Genomic DNA, 19,237 nt, shown 5'->3' on the forward strand with positions numbered 1-19,237 from the left:
TTCAAGTTGCAAATGGTGCAGGTTTGGAAATTTCTCATATTGGTCATACTAAACTTGCTGGCTCTAGTGATCCCATCCACCTTAAAAATGTTCTGCACGTCCCTGAAATTCACAAACATCTTCTTTCTGTTTATCGTCTTGTTTCGGATAACCAAGTGTTTGTGGAATTTCACCGTTTTTTCTTTTGTGTGAAGGACAAAATCACGAGGAGGGTCCTTCTTCTCGGTAGAAGTCGCAATGGCCTCTACCCCATCCCATATGGTCGGCCGTCGTCGTCATCATCACGTCGAGCTCTCTCCGGAGTCCGTTCTTCATCGAGTCAGTGGCATCATCGTTTGGGTCACCCATCAAATAATGTAGTTGAGTCTGTCGTTCGGTCAAATAAACTCCCTTGTTCGTCGAGTCATGATACTTTCATTTGTGACGCATGTCAACGCGCCAAAAGTCATCAATTACCTTACAATAATTCATCCCGTGTTTCTTCGAAACCACTTGAGCTTATTCATACCGATGTGTGGGGTCCTGCCCTCGCCTCCTCTGGAGGTTTTAAGTTTTATGTTAGCTTTGTTGATGACTTTAGCCGTTTTACGTGGATTTATCTTCTTAAACATAAATCTGATGTCGAACAAGTTTTCTATAATTTTCAGGCCCATGTCGAAAGACTCCTCAATGCAAAAATCCGTGCGGTTCAATCTGATTGGGGGGTGAATACCACCGCTTGCATAAATTTTTTCAGCGTGTCGGTATTTCTCATCGCATATCCTGTCCACATACATCCCAACAAAATGGTATAGCTGAACGGAAGCACCGGCACTTGGTTGAAACCGGGCTTGCCCTCCTCGCTCACTCCAATCTTCCTTTGCGTTATTGGGATGAAGCTTTTCTTACCGCATGTTATTTGATTAACCGCATGCCCAGCCGGACCCTTCAAAATATGCCACCACTCACACGTCTTCTTCACATCACGCCCGATTACTCTTTTCTTCGTGTATTTGGATGTGCATGTTGGCCTAGTCTTCGTAAATACAACTCCCGAAAACTTGAGTTCCGCTCCAAGATGTGCGTTTTTCTCGGATATAGTCCGTTCCATAAAGGTTATAAGTGTCTTGACAAGTCCACTGGTCGCATCTATATCTCCCGCGATGTCGTCTTTGATGAAAATGTTTTTCCCTTTGCAACTAGTGCGTGTCCCGACTTGTCTCGCTTAAATCCTCCTGTATCCTTTCCTTCCAATGAGCCAGTAGTTCAGGATGCTAATGTGAGAAACTACAACTTGTCGTTTTTGTTTCCTGACTTGTGTCCTGCAGATACAGAGGAACGACATGTATCTACGAGCGCTGTACAGGGCCATAGCGACGTGCATGCTACAACGCCATGCACCCAGCCATCATGTGCCACACGTCCAGCAGCAGGCCCCGGCTGTGGTGCTTCTCCATCAGGTGGGCCGACTCTGGCCTCTACCACGTCTATGCCATGTACTGACCAGATAGACGAGCCGGCCTCACCATCAGCGCGTAGATCGCCTGCACTTGACGCCTCTGCGCGCGTCGATGCCGGACCAGACGCGCCGGCGTCTTCAGCGGGCGCTCCTCCATCACCACCAGCCTCGCCAACGGCTTCTCCGACGAGTGCCTCTGCATCACCACCGGCCTCGCCATCGGTCTCTCCGGCGGCCGCTCCTCCATCACCTCCTGCCTTGCAGCCGGCTCGGTCTGCGGCTCCCCCCGTTGAGCGGACACGCACGCGTCTTCAGAACAACATACAACGCCCGAAAATCCCCACTGATGGCACTGTCCGGTACAACCCGTATCATCGTGGTTTCAGTGCTGTTGTGGCCGCTCCAGCTACGTACCGACAGGCGCTCGTTGATCCTGCATGGAAAGCCGCTATGCAAGAGGAGTTTTCAGCCCTTCAGCACACCGCGACGTGGTCGCTTGTTCCACGTCCTTCCGGCACCAACATTGTCAGCTGTAAGTGGATTTTCAAAGTCAAGCAACATTCTGATGGCTCTCTTGACAAGTACAAAGCCCGCCTGGTCGCTCGCGGGTTCACTCAGCAGTATGGTGTTGACTATCTCGACACGTTTAGTCCAGTTGTCAAACCAACTACTGTTCGCCTTGTGCTCTCACTCGCTGTTTCGCAGGGTTGGTGTTTGCGACAACTTGATGTGAGCAATGCATTCCTCCATGGTCTTCTTGATGAGGAGGTGTATATGCAGCAGCCACCGGGCTTTGAGGATCCTCGCTACCCTCATCATGTGTGCAAGCTTCGGAAGTCAATCTATGGGCTAAAACAGTCTCCCCGAGCTTGGTATTCCCGCCTCAGTGATCGACTACATCAACTTGGTTTTCAGTCCTCTAAGGCTGACACTTCCCTCTTCATTTTTCGGAAAGGGCGTGTGGTCATTTACATGCTTGTTTATGTTGATGATATTGTCATTGCTAGCTCCTGTTCTAAAGCAGTGGATCGACTGCTTCGCACTCTTGCCGGGTCTTTTCCTATCAAGGATCTAGGTCGTCTCGCTTACTTCCTTGGGATTGAAGCCACCTACAATTCAGGGGGAATGGTGCTCTCTCTCAGCGTAAGTATGCCGATGACCTACTTCACCGTGCACATATGGAGAATTGCAAGGCGGTTTCTACTCCCATGTCCGTCACTGATAAGTTGGCAGCAGCTCTTGGCACTCCTCTCAATGGTGATGACGCCTTCAGCTATCGCAGTATTGTCGGAGGGTTGCAGTATCTCACGCTTACCCGCCCAGATATTTCTTTTGCTGTAAACAAAGTGTGCCAATATCTGTCCAAACCCACTGATGTGCATTGGGAGGCTGTCAAGCGCATACTAAGATATGTTAAAGGTACTGTGGCTACTGGTCTCCAGATTCGTCAATCACACTCCACACTTCTGAGTGTTTTCACTGATGCTGACTGGGCGGGATGTGCCGATGACAGACGCTCCACAGGTGGTTTTGTGGTCTTCCTAGGACCCAATCTGATTTCTTGGAGTGCTAGAAAACAGCCAACAGTGTCACGATCTAGTACCGAGGCGGAGTACAAGGTCCTTGCAAATGATGCAGCTGAAGTCACATGGGTGCAGTCTGTGCTTAGAGACCTGGGAGTACCTCTGCCGCGACCACCAGTTTTATGGTGTGATAATTTAGGTGCCACATACTTAACTGCAAATCCAGTGTTCCATGCAAGGACGAAGCATATTGAGGTGGATTTCCACTTCGTGAGAGAAAAGGTGGCACAAGGAGCATTGAATGTACGTTTTGTGTCTTCTGGTGATCAAGTAGCAGATGCCTTCACTAAACCTGCTACAAAGATCATGCTGGAGAAATTACGACACAATCTCAACCTTGTGGCCGGTTGAGATTGAGGGGGAATGTTAACGTACATGGAATAGTATCAGTCATATCTCATGTAATTATGATGAAGATATTATGTAGCAATTGTAATCTGCTGTGTATGGTAGTCTATGATCTGATTAGTATCAGATTGATTGTATCCTTGTTGTACAAGGTCTATCAGATTAAATAGAGGTGCAGCCCATGGGGCAATTCACGGCAAACATATTGTTGTTTAACGTGGACCGTCGGCAGGAGCAGCTCAAAGGCACGGCGGCGAGGTAAACCGGCTGCTTAGAGCGGCGCAGTCGCGGGGGCGACTCAAACCGTGGCGGCTCACGGTGGCGGAGGCGGATGAAGCCATGGAAGCAGAGGCCAGCGGTTTAGGCGCGAGGCCGGGCGGTTTGGCGGCAAGCGACAGCGGAGGCGAGGCCAGCCCCGGAAGCGTTGGCTCGGCGACTCGAGTGGAGGCGGCCGGTTGGAGGAGAACTGCAACAGTGATGAGGCCGCAGGCGTAGAAGCGGCAGCGCCGGCTCAAGGTGCGACAGCGTTGGCCACAGAGGCCACGCCGGTGACTCGGAGCCGTGCAGCAGTGACTTGGAGTTGAAGGGCCACTACAACGGCTCAGAACTTGTCCATTTGACCGTATTGGAGGTTGAAGGAGATACAGAGGCCGTCTCGAAGCGTGCCGGTGGAGCGAGTCACGGCAACGCGGCGGCCCGGAAGTGAAACGAAGCGGCCAGCAGTAGAAGTGACCGACGCAGGCCCGCGTATAGCCGAGGCGGAGACCGTGGCGGCCCGTGGCGCCTCTGTGGTCGTAACCCGGCAGGGCAGCAACAGAGGTAAACGGCGCGGCGGAGCCAGCAAGCGTAGCCGGTGGCGGGTCGCGTCTGTGACGACTGGGCGCAGCTGCAGATTGGGAATCGGCGAGGCACAGAGCGACGGCGGAGACGCAGCCGGCCCAAGTCTACGGTGACTCGGAGCAGAGAGCGGCTTGAGTCCGGTTTGAAGACAGTCGTGGGGGAGGTGACTTGAGGTCGGAGTCGAAACGAAACCCGATGGTGGCTAAACCGGGGACCAGTCGAGGCCCGATGGTGAGGCGTGACCCGTGGTGGCAGAGGAGTCACAACAGCTCCGGCGGCTCGATGGAGACCGTAAGGCAGAGCTACAGCGGTTTGAGCAGGCAACTTGGAACGGTGATTCATAGCAGTTGCAGGGCGGCTCGTGGTAATGGCGGGTTAACACAACAGAAGAGGCGGACCATGGTGGCTTTGGGAGGCACGAAACCAAGGCGGCCAGCATCCCAGAGCTCCGACGGAGGCAGGTTGGCGATATCGATGAGGCAGCGACTCAGAACCGGCGGAGCGGCCGGCGACTGAATGCCGTACCTACAGTTCACTGGCGACTCGGGATAGTGGTGGCTCATGGCGACTTGAACTGGCGAGGCGGAGGGCAACCCGGAGTAGTGAGACACGCGGGGCGGCTCAGGATTCAAGCAAGGAGAGACGGCACAATGACACCGCAGCGGGCGGCTCGATTCGGCGTTGAACCAATGGGGGCAGCCCAATACAGGGTCAAACCGAAGGTGGTCGTTGACTTGGTAACTTGTTGATGATGCGGGGCGGAGGCGATCCTCACGGAAGAAAATTTCGTGGACACCCGCTGCAAAGCCCCTGTGCGAACCCCTGCCCAGATTTGTCCACGTGTCCCCTCCTTACATCCGACCGCCGCCGTTCGTTCCGATCCGTTCGCTCCTTCCGTCGGCTCGGGAGCGCTCGCTCGGCTCCAAATACGTGCGAACCCGGCTCCCTGGGCTCCGCTCGGCTGCAAAAACTGCAGGCAATCAGCTCCCATCGTTATGCCTTTTCAATTAAATACGCATACTTGTGATTGATAGCATCTGTTTCCCTTGAATAGCGGCGATCTGATCATGGCAGATGAGACTGATGGCGGCCGAGGGAACCCTGGTCCGGCACTCACTCCGCCGGGGGAGAGCACAACTATGTTTGCCTCACGCCCAAACGCATCATCATCCTCTCCTTCGCATGGCCGCATCAGCCTAGAAGGATATTCATGGCCGCCGCAGTTTGAAGCTGCAGTACCGTCGAGAAGGACGGGAGCGGCCATGACGGACCATGGTGGCACTGCCGACGACTTGTCCCGCATAAGTCTCTCGAATGAGAATGGTTGTGCGCACGCCATGAACTTGCAGGCCCCACACGTCATGTCAGGAGGAGGAGTCCGGGAGGATACGACCACCGCCATGATAGGAGAAGGAGGTCAGCAGGACGACGGGGTCGCCGGTGTAGAGCAAAGAATGCAGGTACGGGTTGAAAAGCAATATCCTATTCAGACAGTCGGCATAAGATCATCGTACTCTAGTACTGTACTATGCACTGATTACTTGGCAAATGACTGCTCAAAATTAATATGTGTTCTTCAGTAAGCTTAGGAAAACAAATTCACAAAGTGCATGAGAAAAACATTTTCCCACATCACATTATGGTAATATAAATTTAACTCTTGACTCATTGTATGGCAGGCGATTGATAAAGTTGGACAAACGTTGATTGTTCCAAAAGTTGGATTGGCTTTCGATTCAGAGGACAGCACTTATGATATGTACAACGCATATGCCGCCAAGGTTGGGTTCAGTGTCAGAAAAAGTCACACAAAGCGACGAGGTGATAAAAGTATATCTCAAAAATATATAGTTTGCAGTAACGAAGGCCATCGAGATACCCAATCATCTAAGGACACTACAAGGACAGGTTGTGAGGCTCGTATTCAGTTTAGTGTCAACAAGGATGGTATTTGGACAATGCAAAAGCTTATAACCGAGCACAATCATTATCTTGCTAGTCCCAATAAAGTGCACAAGCTGAGGTCCCAAAGACGTGTTATAGAAGCGGATAGACATCTAATTGGCCAGATACGGGAAGCCGGGATGAAGCCATCCCAGGTATATGACTTTATGATAGCATTTTACGGAGGACCCGACAAAGTACCATTCTCAAAGATGGACTGCAATAATGAGATTGATCGCGAGCGCAAGAAGTATTTAGAATCAAATGATGCACAGACACTGTTGGAATACTTGAAAAATAAGCAAAGAGAGGATCCTACATTTTTTATGCCATTCAGATAGATCAAGTTGATGGCCAGATAGCTAATTTCTTTTGGGCAGATGGTCAGTCTATCATGGATTACACATGTTTTGGGGATGCTGTATCATTTGATACCATTTTTCAGACTAACAAGTTTGAAATGCCTTTTGCTCCATTCGTTGGTACCAACCATCACAAGCAGACAGTAATTTTTGGTGCCGCGCTGATATTTAATGAGAGTATCGATTCATTTGTTTGGCTCTTTGAAACATTTTTAATAGCGATGTCAGGCAAGCATCCGAGCACTATTTTCACTGATCAGGACAAGGCCATGGACGGAGCAATTGCATATGTGTTCCCAAATACAAGTCATCGGCTTTGTTTGTGGCACATTTATCTTAATGCTGCAAAACATCATGGGCATGTAATTCATGAGCATCCTGAGAAGTTTTTACCTGATTTTAAGAAATGTGTCTATGAAGATAGGTCAGAATTTTACTTCAATAAAAAATGGTTTGAATTGTTGGATCAATACAACCTTGAGGACAATGAATGGATGAAAAAGCTGTATGAGTTGAGGGAAAAGTGGGCTGCTGTCTATCGTGACTCTTTTACAGCTGATATGAACTCGACTCAAAGGAGTGAAGGTATGAATAATGTATTCAAGCAAAGATTTCGTAGGAGATTTGGTCTTTCAGAACTCCTTGTAGAATGTGAGAAGGTTTCTGGAAGTCTTCGTGAAAATGAGTTGGATGCAGATTTTAGTTCGCGTCGAAAGAAACCTGTTGCTTACAGTCCAAATTTTCCTTTGCTACGCATCTGAATCATATACAAGGCGAATGTATTCAGAATTTGAAACAGAATTCAAAAGCCAATTTTCATTCTCTTGTAAACTATTACAAACCGACGGTCCGGTGTTGACATATATGGTCACACATATGAACAGCGAGCATGGAGCAAAAGTTACATTCAATACCACGGACACAACTATTACATGTTGTTGCAGAAAGTTCGAATCCATAGGTATATATACAGAATTTATGATGCAATTTGCTCTGTAATACAACTTGATGAAATATGACGTCCATATCTTGCAGGTATATTGTGCAAGCATGCATTCAAAGTCTTCAATATGAATGATTTTTTTCATTTTGCCACCACAATATATACTAGGAAGATGGACAAAATATGCGAAAAGAGGATTTTATGTTGAAAAACAAGGATCCGAGGAGGAAAGCTTGAAAACACAAGCTGCACGTATCTCAAGGAAGGCTACATCAGTTGCATTGAAGTGTACTCGGTCAAAACAACTTCTTGATGATTTCGAGAAAGCTATAGATAAGTTAGACTTGGAAGCAGATAACACTCTTAGCAAGATGGAGGAAAAATCCAGCGAGGTTCCGCTAGTTTCGGCTGAGTGTGCTACAAACACAATAAATGGTACAATATCATTCAGAGTTCCTCAGGTGGTGAAAGGCGCAAAGCGTAAACGGGCAACCATCTCCCTTGAAAAAAGAAAGGGAAGAAAAATAAAAGTGCTAAAAAGAAAGGTACCGATCCTACCCATTCTAGCAAGCCTTTTCCATTCTATACTTCTATTGTTAATCCTTTTACTTTTCTTTCAATTCATATGTCTGACTTTAGGAGAAAATCGAAAAAATGTAGTACAGAATAAGGATGGCGGCATTGATCCGAAGGAAATGATGGTAAACCATTTGACTCAGAGTCAGTATCCCCTTTTCATATTTGACTTGCATGTTTTATGAACAATTTCATATTCTATGATACAGGATGTGAATGCTGGTAGTATTGACATTACTAATACCATGCCAAAATTTTCAAATGATGTCTATGGGCGAGGGCGATCTTTGATCATGGCTGCACCGTTGATCCAAGGCAGATACGCTAATGCCACAATGCTAACCTTTGCAAATGATGTGTATGGGCAACCTTCAACCATGTCTGCTCCATCTATCCAAGGCGGATTTACAAGTCTTTTACTTGGGGTTGAGCAGGATGCCACATTGTCCTCGGCTGTTAGAAAGTTACCTTTTGATGATTAGTATTACGGGCAGCCTATAAGGAGTACAATTTTTTTGATGTCATTTGGTGTATCTATGAATTATAATTGATGCACTGTAGTAGACTGAATTTTGTCTTCATTTAGAATGTTTGGGTATAATTTTGTACTACACTGAGTATGGTTTTTCATCATTTCTGGATTTCTATGAGATTGCATTGATTATGCGACAGAATGTGTTAAGTGTTAAATCTTCAAGGTCGAGCACCTGCGATAATTTCAGATTTCCAGACCTCTGATTTAAATCTTCGAGGTCGAGCACCTCATTCATATATATCTTAGATGAAAAAAGATACAATGTACAACTGTACATTATAGTTGGAAATTGTCAGAGAGAGCAATCAGCTATATACTAGTACACGATTTGTCACGAAGTCTACTTCAGATTTGTAATATCTCAAAATCCTACTTTTAAGTCTACTCATCAGGAATTATTGATGTTGTTTCCATGGCGTCAGTTGTCTTGTTCCAGCGGTGTACTTCGGGATCTTCGTCCAGTGGAATGATGGCGAAGCATGACTGCTGCATGAGTAGGTGACCTCCTGTTTGCTCTTTGTTCCCTTTTCTACCATCTTAGCTAGTTGGACCAGGAGGAATCCTTGCCAATTTGAAAACTTCTCTTTCACGACTGCAAAGACATGCACAAATCGCATTGAATTATTAGCATGTGAGTTTGGTCAGATAGTTATCAAACGTATAGCAAAATAATGTACAGTTCGTCCTCCTGTAAGATAAACACCCTTCGGTCTGAAACTACACTTTTTTTACTCTGAAACTAGTGATGCAATTGATTTTGTAGCTCGACTGAGCGAATCAAACAATTTGATCAAGTACGAGCTTGCTAGGTTGCACTTCGTTCGTCCCAGTTTAATCAAAATATGTGATTAACATGTGGTCATGTACGATTAGCAAATCAAACCTCTTACCTGAAGGAGCTAATTGCATGCTAACAGCCAAAAGGAAACACAAACTTACAGACTTGCAAGGGAGGGGGTCATCAGTTCTGAACTGGATGAGATGGAGGTGCGCGTGGGGGAGTGAGAGGCCGGCGCCAGAGACGGAATCACCTTGGTTTGGGCACACCGTGCCTTCCATCAGCGGCGGCGGCGACGGCGGCGGACGAAAGACGCGGAGGCTTGGAACCGGGCGACTGCGAGACAAAAGGGCCGACTATGTGGGCCTCCGCCTCAGCCGGCCTTGCCTCGTGAGAGAGCCGGGATCGCACCTATTTGGAGCCGAGCGAGCGCTCCCGAGCCGACAAAAGGAGCGAACGGATCGGAATGAACTGCGACGGTCGGATATAAGAAGAGGACACGTGGACGAATCTGGACAGGGATACATACAGGATGAGCTTTGCAGCCGGTGTCCACGAAATTTTCTTCCGATCCTCACAGCAGAAACGGCGATTCAGGAGAACACGCAGAGATATTGGGCGCCGATTTACGGCGCGGGCGGTTTAGCAGCGGGATAGGCACGGCGGGTCACTTCTTCCCTCGTCTTCACGTGCTAACCCTGCGTAGCCCCTTTTTCCTTTCCTTTGTTTAACTCTTGAGTTAACTTCCTGGTAGATTCCTCGTATGCCTATAGCAACCAGATTTGACAAAAAACAAAATCGATCCGGCTTCAGGTAATAGCCTCGGTAACTCCTGTACGCGGCGGCGGCGACTCGGCGAATTAGACAGAAACAACAGTAATTTGATGATCTTGATACGTACTGATGAAATCCCCTTTGCACTTCGCTTCTCGTAACGATGCAACGGAAAGTGATTCGGCCATAACAGATCGCTCGGCTGCGTTTGACGGTGCACATACACGTAATCCGGCTCTCTTCATCTGAAAATTACGAACTTCTCGAAATCCTAGGAAGGATTCCTCCAAGAACTTAATATCATCGTACGCTGACCCTACAGTGGGCGCCAACTGTTATGGAATTGTCACGGCAGATGTCCTAGAATGAGGACTTAGTTGTGAGGTCAACGCATATATGTGATAGCTTGAGAGGAGTTGAGCGGAATCGAAAGACGCAACACAAAACATGAATTTAGACAGCTTCGGCCCCGGGAAACATCATCCGGTAATAACCCTACATGCTGTTTGAGGCTAGATCTCATTATCATCATGAAGGAGTCACTGTAAACCGGCTCTCTTCTTTGTGTCTAGCCCTAAGATTGTTTCTTCTTGCTTGTCCCTCTTTGGGGAGCTCTACCCTTCCTTATATATGTTGAAGAGGCGGGTTACATGTAGAGTCCAACTCGGACTTAAGACTTAACTATTCTAACTTATCTTCATGGGTTTCTTAACATCTTGGGCTTCATAACGTCTTGGGCTTCATAACCCATAGCAACCCAGTTATCACTGTTTGCCGGTTTAACATTGTCTGCCGGTTTAACATTGTCTGCCGGTTTAACATTGTCCGCCGGTTTAACATGGTCTAACTTAACTCCTGCCGGTTTACCACCTGCCGATTTACCGTCTGTCATAGCCATCTGTCTTAACTGTCTGTTTTAACTGGCCACCGGTTTAACATGGTCTGACTTAACTCCTGCCGGTTTACCAAGTCCCAGCCGGTTTAGAACTCCGACCGGGTCATACCGCAAGGTATATCCCCGACAGGCATAATCCTTTGCCTTTCGTTGTTTGGCACCAACCATAATATATGAAATATTCCCTCCGTTCCCAAATATAAGTTGTTTTGGATATTTTAAGATAAGCTACATATTTACCGAAATTAGTGAACAAACACACTAAAACGTGCCTATATACATTCAATTCATAAAAAAGTTGAAACATATTATATTTGTGAACTCAGAGAGTAGCTTTAGCTTGCATCAACCACTACCTGAGTATCAGAATTGCAGTCCTTTGGTTGAGCATCAGATAAGATCAAAATAAGTGAATCACACGAGTGTGCTTAGCCAGAAACTACCAACAAAAACATCAACAGCGATAGTAAATATCAGGCTATTACAATCATTTTTCTTACTAATAAACCAGCTTGGCTGTAGTGTATTCTTACTTGGAAACACTGAATAGATGGCTAGTCATCAAAAGCTGCATACAGTTCAGGTAAAAACAAATGCCTACAGCTCAAAACTTAAGATTTTAAAGCAAAATCATCATACAACTAACAACTAGGGATTCCTCTCCTTGGTAAACAAACTGCGGATGAAGTGTGGTAAAAATTTCTGAATAAACTTCACCACCAACAGATATACTCCCTCCGGTCCTTTTTACTCTGTATATAAGAATTGTCCGAAGTCAAACTTCATAAATTTTGACCATATTTATATGAAAAAATATCAACATCTACCATGCTAAAGTTATACAATATGAAAATTTAAGTCAAGACACATCTACTGATATTGATTTCATATTGTGAATGTTGGTTATTTTTTCTATAAAATTGGTCAAACTTTACTAGGCTTGACTTTAGACAAATCTTATATGCGAAATTAGTAAATGCACATGTGCAACGCAGGTGTAATCTTAATCCGGCTTGAAGATATACCTACTCTTAATCTGCACATGTTGGTAATGAAGCTTAATAACTGTTGAATGTGTGCACACAAGGCTGCTTTTGGTTCAGTTTTACGAGGCCTGATTTGGGTTCAGTTTTTAGTGCATACATGCTGCTTTTCTGCTCAGTAAAACATGAATCAATCTTTTCCGGAATAAATGAAGAAAGCACAGATGAAAGACCTCTGGCCAGGCGGCTGCGTGTTTGACAGCGGCGTGTCCCCTGATGGCGGCGTTGACGACCTGGGCCCGATGGAGAGGGACGGGCAGGAAGTCCAGGCAGTGTCCATGATGGTCCAACGACCCGACGCCAACGGACGACCATGCGTCGTCCCTGACAGGTCCGACGGCGATGAGCGGTCCAGGTGGTGCCTCCGACGCGCCCCCGCCAGTCGGCCAGGCGGCGTCCCCGACAACCGGCGTCCTTGAAGTTGCGATGGCGTCGCTACGGCCGAGGCCACACAAAGGCGATGGGTAGAGGCGGCACGGAGATGTGAGGGGCGGTGTCCTTGAAGGTGTTGCGGGTCGAGGCGATGGGGCGGCGTGTGTCGCTGAAGCGAGACGACGGGGCGGCGTTGTGGGCTGTTCGCTGTGGCAGTTTCCTTTTATGTGAAAGGGTACGTAAGGAAGGGGATCACACGAAGGTTCGCTGTGCCGGTTTCCTTTCGTGTGAAAGGGTACGTAAGGAGGGGGATCGCACGGCGCTTTGTTGTGGCAGTTTCCTTTCGTGTAAAAGGGTACGTAAGGAAGGTGATCGGCGAAAGAAAGGGTTGATTAGCAGTAAACACGTTTAGCGCTAAACATGTTTAGTTGCTCACCATTAAGACAATAAGGACCGTCGGATTAATGCTAATGGATGGTCGAGGTGTGTTGGATCTTCCTCACTGAGTCTTTTTAGATTGGTATAGATAAAAAGGACCAGAGGGAGTATAAACCATAATCAGGTATTTAGTGAGCTCAACACAAAGTTAGGCTTAAGAATGGTATCAGAAAAATAAATCCAACTTACAGCTTACATATTTTGACCACAGTATTATTTTCATACAAATATAAATCGATATTCTCGACTAGGTGGATAAGATTCAAGTAGTATACATGATATAAACAAGTAGACACTTTCTTACACCCCCAATTAGTATGTGCTTACAGTATTACAATGAAATGGAAACCGAAATGCAGAACACATAAGCAATCACAAAAGGATGTGTTCGTCAGGTATCCTATGCTAGACATGTGGCTTCCTGCATCTATCCTCAAGCAGTGGAATCTACAACTTCTGCCGGCTGGGAGAAAGGAACAAATTCAACAGCCAAGGTCTTTCAGTATCTGATCCCCTTTGCGACCTCAAAGAAATGGGCAACATTTTCCTCGGGAGTCCCCACCTTAATGCCATGACCAAGGTTCAACACATGTCCTTCACTACCAGCCTTCTGCACGGTGTCGTAAATCCGCTTGGTTATGAACTCTTTGGATCCAAAAAGAACACCAGGGTCCACATTTCCTTGAACTGCTATGTTGGATCCCAATCGTTTCCTACCCTCGGCCATATCAACCGTCCAGTCCAAACTAACAACATCAACACCTGTCAACGGAAGCCTTTCCAGCAATCCACCAGATCCGCTTGCATATAATATCAGAGGTAAGTCAGGATGTGTTTCCTTAACAGAATCCACGATTTGCTTAAGATATGGCAAGCTGAATTCCTCAAAATCAACTGGACTGAGTTCTGTAGCCCACGAGTCAAAAATTTGGACAGCCTGGGCGCCATTGTCAGCTTGGTATTTAATGTAGCTAGCCATGGAAGTTGTAAACTTCTGTAGCAAATTATGTAGAATCTACAAGAAACAGAGAGCAGCGATCAAGGTCAATATTATTTTCACAAGAGCGCACGACATCAGAGAAGGTTAGAAGGAAAGGGAACATAATCCAACTGCATATCTCTGATTTCATTCACTGAACAATAAATAAGATTAATGAATAATGACAACAGATTTTACATATGACCCATGCTAATAAAATATAATGCTGTGATTTGCAGTGCTTTGCCATATAATTATATAAGTCAACTAAAATATTACGAGATTGCTAACAGCATAGCACTATCAGTAAGTCGACTAAAAAAGGCACTATCAGCAAGTTTCAACCTATTAGGCACTGGGATAGTTTCGAAGGAAGAAATAATAAATTGCCTCCGAAGGAAGAAAATGCGTTGTGCAAAATATTGATTAGAACTAGGATTGTTTGCAATACCGCTGGTTCTGCGAAGGCCATTCTCTTAATCTTCGAGAAATTCTTGGATGAACCTCCCTCCACGCAATAAGATGCCAAGGTAAAGGGGGCTCCAACAAAACCAAGCACAGCAGCTTCATTCTTAACCTGAGAAGAAAACAGTGGAATCCCCCTGTTAAAATGATTGTTACTGCTAAAACAACAGCAGAGACAAGCACGCATAGCCTCACACTCTTTAAGGAACATATTCTATTAGTTTAAACAGTCAATAAATATTGAAACTGTTCCAATTATAATAATTACCATGATAGTTACAGCTCCAAAATTGTGTCGTTAATAAATAATCTAACTGAATATAATGAAAATGTTATTTAAAAAACCATTGCGATATCGAGCACTTGTCATGACAAATAACATTCTTACCCATTACTGGATGTGTGATTGTGCAATTGTACAGATTCAGAAAGTAATGGTACTCCCTCCGTTTTTGTATACAAGGCCACTTTGTTTTTCGTGTCAAACTTTGACTTATAATTTTGGTAAAAACAAAATATGGGTTATATGTCATAAAAAATATATCAGAAAATTCTTTGAAATGTGCATCCATTCATCCAATGACATACTTTTTATGGCATATAACTCACATTTTGTTGGTAAAATTAATGGTCAAAGTTAGACATATAAATATTAAGTGGCCTTGTATAAAAAAAACGGGGGGAGTATAAAAATACAGAAGAAGCCTATTGCCATGGAGAAGATGACACTCTATAGCCTAAAGACTCTCGGTAGGCAAGTCTCCGAAAGTACAGAATGTACCTAAAGTATCTAAAAGTTGTTTACGGATTGAGGCTGACCAAGTAGAGGTACAATGGGTAACTTAATTATCAGATAATGTTATAGCGTCTAAAATGTGGAGTTGCAATGAAGCCATGAAACCCGTGCAAAAGCATGCACGTGAGCTTCTCAGATTCAGTGATTACACTATCATGATTCAACTTATCTACAATATTGTAATGACTCTGAAAAGCTCCAAGTAATGCAACATTGAGAAGTTGATACAGCTAGTTAGCAACTTGATAATTGATCTATTAGAATGTCACACTTTGAAGAAGGAAGGTGTAGACGGACCATAAAAGTGTAAAATTACATGTTGCTGTCCGAGTATCCGAGAATGCATTTGAAAGAAACACCTATTTCAAATTCCCATGCCTGACCTCTGAAGAGTATACTAACCTCTCCTCGCAGCAAATTTAAAGCCTGTCCTACATAAGGGACCCACTCCTCTGGAACGAATTCCCTGACTTCGTTCACAGCCGCTGCTGTTCTTAAGGGATCATATATCACTGGACCTTTTCCTTTCACAATGTCAAAAGGTATATTCATCCCAGGAAGTGGAGTAAGGATATCTGAGAACAAGATAACCTAGGAAAGGCAAATGACAAAAAACAAACAAGAAACTGCGTCAATAATTGAACATCAGATACTGGCAACATCTCAAGTCATGTAAGCCTTTGAGACTTGCAAAAGAGAAATTTGAAAAAACATACAGAAAGGGCCAAAGTCCACGGCTTACTCCATCAGGCTTGAAAACCTTCCATGGCTGCAGAGAGATCTCAACAACAAGGTCAACATTTTCTGATCTTTCACGGAACAAAGGATATTTCTCGCAGAGATTTTGATAGCTCTGTTACAAAAATCAAAATGCCAACATGTTAAGGAAAGAAGGGCTCTCTTTTCTTGGTACAGAAGAAAAACAGCCCAACGAAAAGAGTCATTATTCAAACAAGAAACAGCCTAGCTCACTGTCTCTCTAGTGGTAACAACCATGCGGTCCAACAAAATACATTCTGCTGTCCAACAACTTGCTCTGTCTTTTATGAACAGAACTGTAAATAAAATCGTTCTGGTGGATTTGAAAATAGGATACACCAGGAATGGTCACTAGTTCTACATTGTGCAGATAGTTATGCCAGCCTATGGTTACCTTACCTAGTCCAGATCTCTCACGCCCTATTATACTAGGAGTATTTAGTAATCTAGTTTACAACCATGTCTTATCTTGTTATAGTTCTATGAATTTCTCAGGCTCAATTTTAACTGAAACCATAATAACTTCAAGTAATTTAAATTCGCTCTGTCCAGTTGCATCTTATTGACTCTCTTTCTCTAACTGATCTCGACTTTTATTTCTCTAATATAATTGCAGGCCTGAGTGCTAATTGGGAAATGCTTGTGAAGAGAATAAGTGGTGTTTCAGATCATGTTGTTATTCAGAGTGAACCTGCCTTCATGTACCTCCCGGCCTGCCTCATGAGCCAGACAGGCGGCCTCTCCACCTTCTTCCCCTTGATTGCGCTCACCAGCAGCGGTTCCTCCGCCGTCCCGGCCACAGCCGCCTCCGCGACAGCCTCTGAAACACCCCCAGTCAAAATAAACCCTACACGCTTACATCTCCCATAAAAATCTTGTGCCAAACCGCCGAATTGGTGAGCAGAGGAGGGGGCAGCTCACCTCCGACGGCGCTGCAGCGGACGGAGGGGAGCGGCTGGCGGGCGGGGCCGGCGCGGGTTGTCTTGCGGAGGAGGGAAGTGGACGGCAGCGAGAGGGGCGGGCAGGCGGTCGCCATTGGGGCTGGTGGGGCGAGCCGCGGAGTGGGAAGGCGACGACCTCGGCTCCGGGGGGAGTCGAAGCAGATGGGGGTGCGATGAGAAATCGGGATTTGGGATGAGATGTCTGCTTACGCGGATAATAGTGTGGGCGAGCCGCTGCGATTGGTGTCTCGGATCTCCAGATGGGCCACTCCAGTCCACTCGGTGCTACTATTTTTGCGTCGGCTAAATTTCGTGTTTTGAGCCTTTTCTGAAACCTATTTAAAATTTGACCCTAATTTAAATTTTTTTTTAAGATCTGATCCTTTTACTACCGTCACGGACCATGGCGGTAGGGTATAACAGCCTACCGCTAAGGTCCCTGGCGGTAGGGTTGCATGCCCTACTGCCAAAAACCTCTTAAGTATTGAACACAGTGTGTGCTCATGCCTACCACCAAGCACCTTAGCGATAGGGTTGTGCAGGCTACCGCCAGCCCGGTTGGCGGTAGCGATGTTTCCTACCGCCAAAGTCCCTGGCGGTAGCAAAAGGTCAGATCTCGAAAAAAATTTAAACTAGGGTCAAATCTCGAATAGGTTTCAGAAAAAGATCAAAACACGAAAATGTGCCTCGTCCCACCTCAGGCCAAACAGCCCGCGTGTTGTTCAAAAAAAATAAAAAAAATATGTGTCTTTATACCGTGGAATGGTGGATGAGTATATCTGAATCTTTATGATATAAATAAGGCACGTATTACCGTGCAGCTACCTCAACATAGCATCAGATTGTCAAGAGGTGATCAAAGGCATCTGGGAGGGTGTCGGTGAATCGCATGAAGGAATTATTAGGAAGATTCACCGGAAGAAATTTTCTTTTGCTTCTTGTAATTTCGTTCATGAGTTTTGAGCTAACAATTATGAAGCCCATAAAATAGCTAGGCAAGGTACTCTTCTTCCAGCAGGAAGATATACCCCACGACGTCCTGGTAATTCCCATGAATATTGTGACTGATTAATAAAGCCTGGCTATTTTTACTCCAAGAAAAATGTATTACCGTGCAAAAAAAGTACTAAAATTTTGAACCAAAATTTATATCTGTTTCACAAAATAATCATAATTTCCTAATCCTATTGCCCAAACAATCTCAAGTTTCCCAAGTTAGGGCCTCTTTGATTCGTAGTATTTTGAAAACGTAGGAATAGAAAAAGTATAGGGTTGGAATGGCATGCCCACTTGAATCCTATAGGATTAACAATGAGTGTTTGATGGCACGGAAAAAACAAAGGAATCGTAAAAAGAGGTTGGGGTGGATGTTAGATTTTCTATGAAATGTAATACAAAAGATTCCATAGGATAAATTCATATGGGATTCAATCCTATGAATCAAATGACCAACATAGGAAAAAAAATCCCAAGGATTTCAATTCTTCAGAAATCCTATAAAATTCCATTGAATCAAAGGAGCCCTTAGTATTGGAAACGTGAAGTATTTACCGAAATCTTTCAAGATGTTTCTAAAATAAACAAAATTTAAACCAAAATTTAGAATACTCCCGCAAAATTGCCATTAACTTCCAATTATGTTGTCCAAATAAGCTCAAACTTTTCTAGATTACTACAGAGTGGCCATGGGCATTCAGTTAGTATTGTTTGGTAAAATATGGTTTTGATAATTTTAATTCATACTGTATGAAATAAATCTACAGTTCGGTTTCGGTAAGGTCCAACTATTTTGGTATGGTTTCCATAAATACCATACTAACCAAAGTTTACGTGAATTTAAGAATAACAACACGACTAGACATGACAAAATTAGGAAATTGACATCAAAAAACAAGTTGCGGGGCAACATCATGTAGATCACATCTAATGAATTGTACCTAATACTACACCAGGCTACAAGTAGAACCTTAATGTAAGTTTTATCATGTTTGACATGGTTTGTACGTCTGTTGAAATTTTATAATAAGTCATGATCCTTTTCGCAAAGAAAAAATTAGCAGTCAATCACTAATCACTGAATTAGGTACTGCAGTACTCGTTCATACGTACAAAAGGGGCTAAACCACTCATGTGCTAGTAATTTTATTACTCATGGGTAGGGTATCAATAGGCTTTTATGAGTCATGTGTGTTTCTCGTGCAACACAGAGAGACAGACCCATATTGGAAGGATCATTCTGGGCTATTTGGTTAGGCTGGCTACCGGCATTGTGTGAGAAGTGTGGTGAGGGAGTCCTGGATTAGGGGTCCTCGGACAGCCAGACTATATCCTTCGGCCGGACTGTTGGATTATGAAGATACAAGATTGAAGACTTCGTCCCGTGTCCGGGTGGGACTCTCCTTTGCGTGGAAGGCAAGCTTGGTAATTC

The 19,237-nt window shown here is 45.1% G+C and overlaps 3 protein-coding genes and 1 long non-coding RNA gene across 4 annotated transcripts; 2 read left to right on the forward strand and 2 right to left on the reverse strand.

The window, feature by feature from the left end:
* Positions 1-3,457: 3,457 nt before the first annotated feature.
* LOC125553812 (protein FAR1-RELATED SEQUENCE 5-like) lies at positions 3,458-6,635 on the forward strand. The gene is made up of 2 exons (XM_048717505.2): positions 3,458-5,669; positions 5,889-6,635. The coding sequence occupies exons 1-2, from the start codon at positions 5,277-5,279 to the stop codon at positions 6,492-6,494; spliced, it is 999 nt and encodes a 332-aa protein (XP_048573462.2). The 5' UTR covers positions 3,458-5,276; the 3' UTR covers positions 6,495-6,635.
* A 101-nt stretch (positions 6,636-6,736) lies between these two features.
* Positions 6,737-7,276, forward strand: LOC147975928 (protein FAR1-RELATED SEQUENCE 5-like). The gene has a single exon (XM_087520652.1). It carries the CDS (start codon positions 6,737-6,739, stop codon positions 7,274-7,276), a length of 540 nt encoding a protein of 179 aa, XP_087376778.1.
* Positions 7,277-8,769: 1,493 nt separating this feature from the next.
* On the reverse strand, positions 8,770-10,340 carry LOC147975929 (uncharacterized). Its single transcript, XR_015602095.1, has 2 exons — positions 9,601-10,340; positions 8,770-9,161 (listed from the first exon to the last, which is right to left on the reverse strand). It is a non-coding gene; the product is annotated as an uncharacterized LOC147975929 (long non-coding RNA).
* A 2,810-nt stretch (positions 10,341-13,150) lies between these two features.
* On the reverse strand, positions 13,151-17,045 carry HEME2 (Uroporphyrinogen decarboxylase). Its single transcript, XM_048715010.1, has 6 exons — positions 16,790-17,045; positions 16,564-16,688; positions 15,852-15,962; positions 15,512-15,700; positions 14,300-14,425; positions 13,151-13,884 (listed from the first exon to the last, which is right to left on the reverse strand). Exons 1-6 carry the CDS (start codon positions 16,902-16,904, stop codon positions 13,369-13,371), a joined length of 1,182 nt encoding a protein of 393 aa, XP_048570967.1. The 5' UTR covers positions 16,905-17,045; the 3' UTR covers positions 13,151-13,368.
* Positions 17,046-19,237: the final 2,192 nt, after the last annotated feature.

This window comes from Triticum urartu, chromosome 4A (assembly GCF_056163025.1).
Source record: "Triticum urartu cultivar PI428250 chromosome 4A, HENAU_Tu73, whole genome shotgun sequence".
Taxonomy (NCBI): domain Eukaryota; kingdom Viridiplantae; phylum Streptophyta; class Magnoliopsida; order Poales; family Poaceae; genus Triticum; species Triticum urartu.

Bases quoted from the DNA above. Each gene is read 5' to 3' on its own strand.
- LOC147975928 (XM_087520652.1), top strand. From the start codon at position 6,737: ATGTCAGGCAAGCATCCGAGCACTATTTTCACTGATCAGGACAAGGCC.
- HEME2 (XM_048715010.1), bottom strand. From the start codon at position 16,904: ATGGCGACCGCCTGCCCGCCCCTCTCGCTGCCGTCCACTTCCCTCCTC. The intron at 15,701-15,851 runs GTAAGCCGTGGA...TGCCTTTCCTAG, and splicing joins AGGTTTTCAAGCCTGATGGA to GTTATCTTGTTCTCAGATAT. The intron at 14,426-15,511 runs GTTAGTATACTC...TTTTCTTCTCAG, and splicing joins TAAATTTGCTGCGAGGAGAG to GTTAAGAATGAAGCTGCTGT.
- LOC125553812 (XM_048717505.2), top strand. From the start codon at position 5,277: ATGGCAGATGAGACTGATGGCGGCCGAGGGAACCCTGGTCCGGCACTC. The intron at 5,670-5,888 runs GTACGGGTTGAA...ATTGTATGGCAG, and splicing joins GTGTAGAGCAAAGAATGCAG to GCGATTGATAAAGTTGGACA.